The sequence below is a fragment of the Panicum virgatum genome, chromosome 1N (genome assembly GCF_016808335.1).
Source record: "Panicum virgatum strain AP13 chromosome 1N, P.virgatum_v5, whole genome shotgun sequence".
NCBI classification, from domain to species: Eukaryota; Viridiplantae; Streptophyta; class Magnoliopsida; order Poales; family Poaceae; genus Panicum; species Panicum virgatum.
In genome coordinates, this window is record NC_053145.1 from 43,457,677 (window position 1) to 43,469,882 (window position 12,206).

The following is a 12,206-nucleotide window of genomic DNA, read 5'->3' on the forward strand; positions in this document are numbered from 1 at the left end:
AACAAGGAGAGGATTCATAGTCTCTGGGCAACCTCTCGCGGGAGGACGCGCCCAGACCCGGGAAAGTAGGATGGTGGCCGGAGCCGCTAGTTTCGTGACAGTAGACCGGTGCCTCGGAGTTAGTTGGTTGATCCCTGGCTAGCCTCGGGGCGAGTCGATACAGGTGTACAACCCCTGCAGGGTGAAAACTATACGTATAGCCGCGTACTCGGTCATGTACAACTCTTGAACCGGCTTCACTAACTAGTGTTACTTGATTTCTACCTCCCCCTTCGTGATGTTTTCCCTACCGATGCGCAGTTGAGGTGCGAAAACTGCGCCTGGCAGTTTCAGCCGTGGTCCGACTTGGTGGTTTATGGATATTAGAAGATGTGTGTAGACCGAGAGTTCGGGGGTGCCGGAATAGCTCAAGTCTGGATGACTAGATGATATATTTGTGTTGCTGCTTGCGCATATAAAAACCCATACCTTTCGTTGAATTATTTTATATCCATAGTATAGTCCACTTAAAGCCGCATACAGATAGTGACGTGAACCTATCCCGTCCTTGGAGATAGCTTGGTAGATGCATGATCCGATTTGGAGATCAAGTCTAAAGATGATGAGGAATGAAGCTAAGGATGTTTCGTACTACACGCAAGACTTGCCTTTGAAGGAGAATTATTCGTGAATGATGACCCCGAACCTTAGCTACCGCTTCCACTTTTCGATTGTTTTTGTTTAGCTTAAGGGGCTTGCTTGTATCCAGAAACTCGTATCACAATTCTTTAGATTATGTAATAAAGAAAATCTTGTAATGACTTTATCTAGAAGTATGATTGTGATATGTAATTGTAATGAATTCTGTATGTAATAGATACTGATCTAGGGACTATCACGACAATACAAAAAATCGGGTTCTCCTTTCAAAAACCTAGTTCGTTTAACCCGTCTCCACCGTGGCTAGTGTTGTAGCCTCCCATAGTGCCCCCGCCGAGTCTTCCCATCACCCGCGCGTGTTGGCGACCTCGCCAGCAACCGAGTCGCCTACCAACCGCCAGCACCGCCTTCTTCATGTCCTTTTGGACTCCGGTGTCCTCCACCCTCGCCACCGGCTCAAATCCTCTGCCACCACCCCCCCCCCCCCCCCCCACCCCCACACCGGCACGGGCCACTGGTTATCCTGCCCCACCCCGGCCGCCAGTACGGGCCATCAGCGGTGAGGGCCACCACCGCCCCAAACCTTCCTCTAAAGTCGCTGGCCTCGGATCCACCCAGCAACCCTCCAACTTCTTTGTTTTCGAGGTTACCCAGCAACCCTCCAACTATAACCTCTAACCCGACAGCGACTGCGGCTCGATTCCGGCAGGCTCCAGCGGTGAAGGCAGTACCGCGCGCCCTCCAAGAAATTTGGAAGACGGCCGGCCAGATCAAGAGAGCCTCTAGGCCACATACAAGCAGGCCATTAATAGGCCATTCTTGTGGGCCTTTAGCCAGATTTGTGGCGCTTCTCATGCTGGGAGGATATCAACATCCAGCGTGGGCCTTCTTTTTCATTGCGTGGGCTACGTTATTATAGACCTATATTTGTAGCGTCCAATTGGTTTTGTTAAATTTACCATGAAACATGCCGCATTTATTTAATAATTTGTAGGTTACCATATTTTTAGATTTATTGAAACATCCATAAGCTGGATTGTACAAGTGCGTGGGTAAACAAACAGGCACTTTATGCTGTTACCTCCTATTTTTATATATACGGTAATCTCTTAGTTCATAAGAATTCCGCAATACAAAGTTCATTCCAAATCAGAGGGTTCTCCTAGAGATAGCAATGAGTACCCAAAATTTGATGCGTCTTTACTCTATTAGAGCACGAGTTTGGATTACCTTTTAGAATATAGATTTATTAATGAGTATAAAGTCATACCTATTGAGTTTATAGGCACAAATATTTGTTCCCACAATATCCGAATTCATAAATCCATAAATTTTTTAAACTCGATCCAACCTAGTGCAATTGTCATTTTATTTTATGAATTTATAATAAACTAACATCCTTTTTCCTTCACTTTTTATTTTGGTAAACCCTGAATGTTCTGATGGCAAGTAAGAGTATTGTTACTTTGCAGTTGTAGTTTTTATTATATATATGCATACGATGGATTTGTAACATTTTATGGTGTTACCTCATTTGAATATATAGCTTGTTATTCATATTTTTATTTTCTCTGGTATTTTTTAGTGAACAATGAACTTATTACTCATCATGTATTTCTATATGCTATAAATTTGATGCTTATTTTATTATACTTGTTCACTATGATAAAAACTAGTATAGTAAAGTATGTATTTCCATCGTGGGTAACCCGATGGGTACAAGTTTAGGCAAAATTCTAAATCCATCATAAGTATAATAGATATCTTTCATAGGTTTAGGTTTGAAACAACAAAATCAGATGGGTATGTAACTGTTGCTATAATCCGCATCCCAATCAAGATTTAAGACCATTCACCTCACCAACCTCTGAAAGAATTGGGTACTCCCTCTGTTTCAAAATACAAGACATTTCTAGGTCTGGTCAAAGTCAAATTTATTCAGCATTGATCATCAATATTCTTATGATCATCAATATAAACACTTATATATTATATATTATGATAATTGTTTTCATAATAAAGCTGGCAATATTATTTTATCTCATAAATATTTATAAATTATTTATTGTTTATAGTTAAAATTAAATGAATTGACTTTAATTAAATTTAGAAATATTTAGATTTCAGAATGGAGGGAAATCTAGAAATGCTTATATTTCGGAACAGAGGAAGTACAATTTATGGACCATGCTCAAACAAAAATGAAAAAGAAAAAACTTGCGAAAGCACCAAGACCACGGAACAGACCTGCTGTGGGTCCCCCGCCGCGCTCCTCCCCCCATTCCCCGCAATTTCTTCACGTTTTCTCTTTCCTCTCCTCACTCGTCTTCCTCGCAAGCAACCGCTTCTCGCCGGCCGGGCCGCCGTCTCGCGCCCTCTCCGTGCTAGTCCTCGTAGAGGCTTCTGCGGTCGCTGCGGAGGCGTCGCCCGCTGCTTCCTCGGCCGATGAACCGCTGCCCTGTGAGCTATCCTCTCCCATCCCCTCCCCTGCCCTCCGCTCGTCTCGTCTCCTTCCCCCACCCGCTCCGCCCGCCCTTGCAGTTCGCCGCTTCAGTCCCGGCGCTGGTGATCGTAATCGTAGTGACACTAGCGGCTTCTAAGCCATCAGAGTGCTCCATGTACGGTAGCGTCTGGTAAATTGCTCGTGTACCATCCGGAGGCCCCAAAATTTCCTCGAGTTTTTTTTTCCCTTTTAGCGGATTTTAGGTCTCTCCCTTTAATCGAGCGCGGTTTTGGTTTTCTTTTTCGGTATCGTGCCCCTGCGTGATCCGAAAATTGAATTTCACGGCGATGTGCTAATCACGCGAGGCTTCTTAGTTATGTCAACTCCTGAATTTGGACTTGTCCTGAAATTTGCTCCACGGTTAACGGCGACCTGGGCTGCCAGTGTTGATATGGCTTATTGAGTTGCTTACTGCAGCTGTTAATCGTCAGTCTTACCAATTGCTACAACAGTTCTTGTCATGACCATGGGGCATACACTTCCACTAAAGTCATTCAGTGGTTTATGGAGTTGGGATAGGGAACCCTTTCCCTAACTGAATGACTGCGAAAACTTTGGGATGGATTAGTTTACTGGTTCAGATAGCTTCCAAGTGACTTATCTCTTCCAAACTGCGTGATGAACAAAGTGAACAGCCTTCTGGCTGCCTTTCATTTTTTATCCTTTTGTAGCTACTGTCTCTGATTCGGAAATTGGAAATTCGTTGGTTATTGGCACCTAGAGTTAGTCGGTCATTGTAATATGCTCTATCTCTATTACGCTTTCTATAAAGCCGGGCAAGTTGCCTTTGGTTGAAAAAGGTGGCTTATCACATATGTAGCTATTGGGAAAAGAAAATGAGAAATCATGATTTTGACTTGCGACTTTTCTGTTTAATTTTTTAGATTCAATTTAAAAGTGCTTTGCAATATCCAGATGAATGATGATGTCAGGGGAGTAATATGTTCATTTGTGCACATGTTTTAGGTTTCCTCTCATACAATACAATGGTGTCGAGGCCTGTAATTCTTGTCTTTCTGTTGGTGATTCTCATAGTTACGTCCCAGTTTGAATGGAAGCAACAGCTTGTCAATGAGTTGGAATCTACGACTCGCAACCAGAAACATATTTCAAGTAGAGAGGAGTTTGTCAAGGATAAGGTGACTCACTTTGTGTAACTCAATGCTTCTTAAGCGAGACTTTTTTGAGTTTTAGATATCGATTTTTTCCTCATAAATTGATCTGAGATGAATTGGATCTACTTAAATAACAACATGCTGCTTATATGCTATAACTTATTTTCGTGGTAAATATACCACCAGTGGAGAGATGAGCTCATTAACATTTTATGATATATTTTTTGTTGTTGTCCCTGCACAGAGCAAAGATTATTGTTTTACTTAGAAAGAACATTATTTTATATAAGACGATGGGAAATTTTACTGGCACCCATAGGAAAGTTGCTTGAGGTTCTTGCAGGCGCCTGTACAAATTTGGCTATAACCTTATACTTGTTTCAGATAATCTTATCTCAAGAAAAGATGATTCAGAAATTGAATGACTTCATCCAGAATCTTCAGCAACAGTTGCTGCAATGCCGTGAAAATAATAAGACAGTCAATTCTTCTCGGACTTCTTTGACATCTTATATTAGTGAGATCCAGAGGCAGCAAATGATGGATGATTGATAATGCCGTGAGCTATATGGATTAAAAAAATGGGATATTAATAGAGTCATGCTGGTAGAGAATTTCTCCCAGTAAAAGCAGTTATAATGTAGTATTAGCCTGCACAGAATAGCATTAGATTAATTGCAAAGCGAAAAAGAATACTGATTCTTCGAGAATCTATGTAATTGTATTTTCCCTTACCTCAAAAAACCTTTATACTATTCTTTTTGTTTTGTTTGACATCTACATATATTCATAACTTAAACTTTATGTTCCATCAATTTTTCATCTGAGTGTTTCTTAAAGTGTACCAAATTGCTCTTTAACGCGTCCTCTAGCATTAGCTGAATCAGTGTTAGGAGTGATGTGGCAGGACAGAGCTCATCAATAGGAGAGGACTCTGGTTTGGTATGTTACAGTATCTGTTTCTCCCCATTTCGCTGCATGCTGCTACTTTTTTTTAACAATATTGGACCTGTAGTAATGTCGACAGATTTTCATGGTACGATTTTCACATATATGCACCTTCAATCTTTCAGCACTAGTATTTCATTGTTTCAATTTCAGCATTTCTAGCATATGCTGTTTTTCATGAGAGTCTTATTGTAGTAGTGTTCCTTGCCATGGAGGGTCAGGGCTGATAGATTAAATCTGCAGATACCGTGGCCCGTGGGCATAATGTGGAGGTTATAATCTATTTCATTGTTATAGTAAAGGATCCAATGCCACATTTTTTCTGGTAATAACTTATCACTACATCATTAACAATATCTGGATACAATCGCCAATATTGAATACTGTGCCAATACTTCTCTTGTCAGTCCTGGGGTTATGACATATGTCTGCCTTATATATTTTAACTGAACAAGAAGGGTGCTGATTACTAGATAGGTTCTGTTTGGAATTCATTTGGCTGATACTACACAATGATTGTTTCTGTGCTTTGAGATTATCTGATAACTTTTGTGGCATTTATCTATATATGTCATATATCACTCGAGGGTAAATGGTGTTGAGGGTAAGTCTTATTTAGTTCACGGACATTACTGTCAGTTTATCAATGCTAAGCTGAAATGTGTCAATGCCCTTTACTTGGTCCACATCTCTTGCTTAGCCACTTCCCTTTTGCTGAGCAGCAATGTTTGAAAAGGAGCTGTCGGCATGCCACTCTCAAGTGGTGGGCCATAACTGTAAACCCTAACTGCCTCATTCTTAGCTTTCGAGCATCCGAGGGTGATTAATACTCTTCATGATGCTCACTTGGGGACAATTTTCTTCGATTTTTGCTAGTATTAATCTCTTGCTGTTGAAGCAGGTTGTACTATTAAGGCATTCATGTTGATGAGTATGCCTGCTCCACGGTTAATGCATCCATGCAGGTGGCGTTGAAGGGCTGGAATGCTATCCTTGGAGGAAATGAAGGTAATAACACTGTTGACGAATTTGTAGCATCAAGCTACTCCTTAAGTTTGACACTTAGACTCGAGCAATGATTACGTAACACTTTATCAGTGATACTGATGTCTGCATGGTGCTTGAATTCATCTGTTTACAAGGTTTACCGGCACAGTTATCTTAGCTCATCTGTGCAGTCACGTATCTTCTCTTTTACAGTTCGTGTGGAATGGACCGGGAACCATTTTGCTGTTTTTTGCAGTTGTTTTAACAAGGCTATCTGCTAGAATTGTTTGGGCACTGGTATAACAGCGCCCATTAGATGTTTGGATGCTAATTATTAGTATTAAATATAAACTAATGATAAAATAAATTCCATAACCTATAGGCTTATTCGCGAGATGAATCTATTAAGCCTAATTAGCTCATGATTAGCCCATGTGATGCTACAGTAATTATATGCTCTACAGTACTTATATGCTATCATGGATTAATTAATCTTAACAGATTCATCCCGTGAATAAACCCTAGACTTATACAATTAGTTTTATAATTAACTTATTTTTGTTCTTTCTAATTGGTATCTGGTATACAGAGCTTAAAATAATCATCAGGGAACCAAACATCCCCTAAATCTGACCTGATCTGACATGGCATAAGCCTAAATCTGACCTGATCTGACATGGCATAAGCCTAAATCTGACCTGACCTGCATATGATATGGCCACTTGCATATGAGATGCAATGGATGCTTCTGTGGTCCATTATGTTGATTTGGATATGAGACGCAGGAGTCCCAATCTACCTGCAGTAGTTTGATGCCTCTGCCCTGTTTACCGTTACCGTGTATATTAGGCTATGTTTGTTTAAGCTGCAGCTTTTGAGCTTTTTTCTAAAGCTGCTGCTAGTTTTTTTTTTCTTCTGAAAATCGAACACTAGCTGTTTAGAAGATGAGTTTAGCTTTTTAAGCCAAGAAAGCTCATAAAACTGACTTTCTAGCTTTTCATATAAACTTACCTTTTTTGAGTTTCCAGCTTTCCATGAATTGTACTAGAAGTTCGTTGTTTATTTGAGCTTCTGACTTTTCACGCTGAAAAGCTACCAGGAAGATCAAACAAACACGCCTTTAGTATCTTGCATCGGTTGAGCAGCGGTGTCATCTAGGGCATGCTTAAACCCGAAGGTTTAATATAGTTAAAAACCAATCAATTCTTAAATAAGTTTTAGTTCATTAGCCGTCCAAAATCAGCTAATTAGGGTTAATTCCTGATCTATTGTAAAATATCAAAATAGTCTCCCCAAACATTATCCTTTCGTAGTGCGTGTTTTGTCCAGGTATTAGCGATTTAGTATTGCAACTAAATTTTAACTCGGGTATCCAAACACGAGCTTTAAAGTTTAGATGTGGCTAAATTTTAATTTTAGCCCATCCAATCAGCTAATTAGGCCCCTACTCATAAGGTTAACTGTCAGCTCATAAGGCTTCGTTATCATACTCTGGGTTTGTTTAGATTCAAAAATTTTACACCCAAAGAAATCACATCGAATATTTAGACACATGCATGGAGTACTAAATGAAGTCTATTTATAAAACTTTTTGCAAGGATAGGTTGTAAATCGCGATACGAATCTAATGAGCCTACTTAATCCATGATTTGCAACAGTAATGCTACAGTACCAGCTGCGGATTAATAGCCATCATTAGATTCGTCTCGCGATTTACAACTCATTTGTGCAAAAAGTTCAATAAATAGACTTCATTTAATACTTCAAATTAGTAAGCTTTCGTTCCCAAAAAATTTTGGTCACGCAATTTTCATCCTCTAAAAGAAATATTTTATCTTGATCGAGATTCTCTTCTCTATACCCTTCATACACTAATCTCATCTTTTATACCAACTAATTTTCATCCGTTCTGGAGGGAGCGGAAGCAGACGCAAGTGCAGACAGCCTACGCAGAGTCGGTGGTGTAAAGCCATGCTTCTGTATGCACCAGATTCTGCTCTTCCGAGTCATGTAGCTGTATACGCTTTGATCAAAAAGTATTAGTATCTGTATCTCACACATCAACAGCAATAATCAACTTAGAGCCCACATCAACGTTACTTGCATGGTGGTGCTGATCTGATTCCCCGATGGATCCACCGCAACCATATCCGTTCAGCGGGATGCGCGGCGCAGGCAGACGCGCTCGTGCGAGAGCACTCGTGCGCACGAGTGCTTGCTTGGATTGCAAGTTCGGACGCGGCATGTCGCCGCACATGTCCAACACCACCCAAGCACCCATCCAAACATTTGTCTTAGATTTTGGAATCGCAAAGGAAGGTCATTTGTCTTAGATTAAGGGATCGCAAAGGAAGGTAAGGATGCAAATTGCTAATATTTAAGTGTACCTCTAATTCTCTTTACTTTAATCATTTGTGTTGCTAATGGGATTATATTTTTAAAAAGTAATATAAATATTTGAACTAAAGAGAATTGGAGGTATACCTAAGAATCACCAATTTACACCTCTAAAGCCTGTGATGGGGATTCCGCACGCAACTCCAGCGGATCCAGAAAGTAGACGGAATTGATTGTGTATTTAGCGTAGGAGTTGACATTAGGTTTGTGTACCAGTAATGACGCATTAGACGTAGTACTAGCCGCATTCAAAGTGTATGGACTTAACTTATGGAAGGTTTAATTGCGGTGTCTGCGCATTGAGTCCACCATCCTCTTAAGATTAATGCGCCGTTTGCGCCCCATGCATCGGCGAGCATTTGAGTCCACAATCCTTTTTTTAAGGAAGAGTCCACAATCTTTGATGAAGCAAGACTAGAAACAAAGCTAGGTGATAAAGACGTGGACTCCGTCCGCGTCCTTGAAATATGCTTAACAATCTCTAACCACGTTCTTCGACCGAAAGACATTTGTATGTGCACAGCCTAGTGCTTGAATTATTTTTTTCTTGGCAAACCAGAATTACATTCTCTCATCCCAACCAAAATGTACGTTGGAGTATCGTTCGCTAAGCCTGATTTATGCATACGGCCTGATACGTGAGTTACAAAATCGCGACCTTGGATTTCCCCCTTTTTTATATAAAAAACTCAATATAGACGTAAAACGTTTACTATGGGAACATGAGTTAATGAAAATAAAACCCGGTGCTCAAGCTAATGAAGAGGACGTACTAGGGTTTAGCTAGCACTAACTTTCAACACTTACTTAGGCCTCCTCCAGTGGTTGCCGCTGGCACCGGAGATCTCGCTAGCCGGCACAATTGCAGCAGCATCTCGGGAATGCGTGTGTGTGAGGAGGAGAGCCCTCTCGCCAGGCGACGGAACCGACGCTAGCGAAAGCGAGCCCTCTCGCCAGGCGACGGAACCGACGCTAGCGAAAGCGAGCCCTCTCGCCAGGCGATGGAACCGACGCTAGCGAAAGCGAAATTGTGATTTCTCTCTCCGCCACGTCCTTCAAAGCTAGCTCTAAGCTAAATCGTTGGAGGCCTTATCACAATTTCACTTATCACTAGTTGACAAGCCCTGTAAAATCGTGGATAATGGTGGCAAAATTACCTGCATCCTTATTCGATCCCGAGGCTGATAGCATAGGCGTCCCCTTGTGCCGATAGGGATCCTAACACTTTTTTGACACTTTGGCAGGAACTTAGTGTTTTTCTTTTTTTTTAAAGAAAATCTCAAACAACACATTCGCCCCTATTTTAGCTAGCAGATTGATATAAGATGACTTAATAGTTGGTTTGTTTAGATCAGTACACGCAGAAGAAAATCCTGTTAATAGCTGCTCTGCTGACAAGTGGAGGAGTTTATTTAGGACATGTAATCTGCAGTCAAGGCACTGTCAGCGTTTAAAAAGATCCACACGTGTTCGGTACGGTATTCCTCTGTTCCTAGACTAGTTAAGATCACAGGACCAAACAGTGTCCAAACCCAGGTCCACGTGGAAGATGATTATAGGGAACATATTGGGAGACTGTAACGAGCCATCCAATCGGGCCTGTGTCAAACACCACCAGTCAAGTTAGCAAAGAAGGCACTAAATCTAAAATATTAGAGTCTTTTTAAGACATCTTCGTACCAGATTTTAAAACTAAATTTTGATGTGAACTACTAAAAAAACTTAACTGAGGCGGACAAAAGGGATTAACAAAGGCGGTTTTCGCAACCGACTCTAATCAAAGGTCATAGTAAATAATCTATTTTCCGAGACAGTTGTGTTGTCCGCCTCAGTTAATCAAATAAAAAATTAAAAAAGAGAGAAGCCCGCCAAGCCCATCACAGGCCTGTCGAGCCCATCGGCCGTGTTCGCCGCCCTGCCGTGCTACTCCGCCGCCACCGCCGAGCCCGCCGGATCCGACCTCCCCCATTCCGCTCCTGCGCACAACGGTGCTGGTGGCCGCTGGAGGAGATGGAGGGCGATTGTGGCCATCGGATTCGCCACCAGGAGAGGAAGGGGTGGCGCACGCTAGAGGAGAGGGAGTGCGTTGGTGGCCGCCAGATCCGCCGCCAGGAGAGGGAGGGGCGGCGCGCGTGGAGGAGAGGAGGGGCTGCACTTGAGGGAGAGGGAGAAGAGGAATGGAATGAAAGAATGCATGCTAAGTGTAGTATATATACTTTTCTTAGCAACCAGACTCATGTGAGCTTTCATTAGGCTTGGTCTATTAATCTAGGCGAGTTGTTATAAGTGGTCTGTCTCCGGAAATATGAGTATTAATAGAGGCGGTCATTTTAATGGTGACCGCCTCGGTTAATTGATTTTGCAAAGCGGTTTTTTAACTGTTTTGATTAATAAGCTATGACCGCCTCTATTAATTCAGGGCATAACCGAGGCGGTTATTTTTTCTTCCTGTCTCAGAGGTACTAAAAGTCACAGTAAATTATTATTTTTTGTAGGAGATGTTCATCTCCTACTCGTATAATTTCCTGGGCAAACGAGGTAGAAGTAAAAATGTTGTATAGCCTACCTGTTCCCTTCCAATATCCAATATGAAGATTCTGAACATTTGTGTTCAAACCAAAGTAGAGTGCTTCCTTTCATGCATTCGATTTGTGCATTGAGGGGGTGTTTTGAATAGAGACTTAAAAAAAGTCCCAGGGACTTTTTAGTATTTAGAAGCATTAAATAAATGTTAATTATAAAACTAACTGCAGAATCCTGGGGCTAAACTGCGAGACGAATCTAATGAGGTATCTTAATCCATGATTAGCGAATGGTTACCGTAGCATCACTGTAGCAAATTATGAATTAATTAGGCTCATTAAATTCGTCTCGCGAAAAGCACTCAGCTGTCAAAAAATATTTATAAACAGATTTTATTTAATACTATAAAATAGTAAGATTCTTTTTAATGTGATAGGGACTTCTGAAAAAAAAATTGGGATCCAAACAGAGCCTGAAATGAACCAAGGGATTCGTTGACCATGGCCGAAACTTCTCACGAGAACCGAGGCACCCTTTAAGGTGCCTTGTGTGCCTTGGCCATCTCTCCTTTAAGTTGAGACTGTCAAGCAAGCAATCTTTTAATTTTTGGTTGGGCTTCGCATAAAAAAAAAAGTAACAGCTCCAGACTAAAGAGCCCTGAGAACCAAACCATCGTCCATCTCCCTTGTTCTTCTTAAGGGTGTGTTTAGTTGGTGAAAAAATTTAGGTTTTGGTACTGTAACATATTTCGTTGTTACTTGACAAATAATATCTAATTATGGACTAATTAGACTTAAAAGATTCAGCTCGTGATAATCAGTTAGACTGTGTAATTAGTTATTTTTTCAATTGCATTTAATGTTTCATGCATGTGTCAAAAAATTTAATGTGACGGATACTGTAGAAACTTTTTTTGAACTAAACACCCCCAAAATGTTTTGAGGTTAGGCGAGCACATGCGTGCCGGATGCAACGTCTGCTACGGCTACTCCTGCAGAAAAGATGTAACAAGTCAACCATGGAATTCAATGGCTGGTGCCAAGCATTGCCTTTGTTTGGTTTGTTGCGTATTAGTGAATAGTAATATTTTGATC

General features: G+C 41.2%; 1 protein-coding gene across 1 annotated transcript; it reads left to right on the plus strand.

The window, feature by feature from the left end:
• The first annotated feature begins 2,959 nt into the window (after positions 1-2,959).
• Positions 2,960-5,079, plus strand: LOC120655960. Its single transcript, XM_039933951.1, has 3 exons — positions 2,960-3,099; positions 4,109-4,281; positions 4,642-5,079. Exons 2-3 carry the CDS (start codon positions 4,129-4,131, stop codon positions 4,807-4,809), a joined length of 321 nt encoding a protein of 106 aa, XP_039789885.1. The 5' UTR covers positions 2,960-3,099; positions 4,109-4,128; the 3' UTR covers positions 4,810-5,079.
• The last annotated feature ends 7,127 nt before the right edge of the window (positions 5,080-12,206 follow it).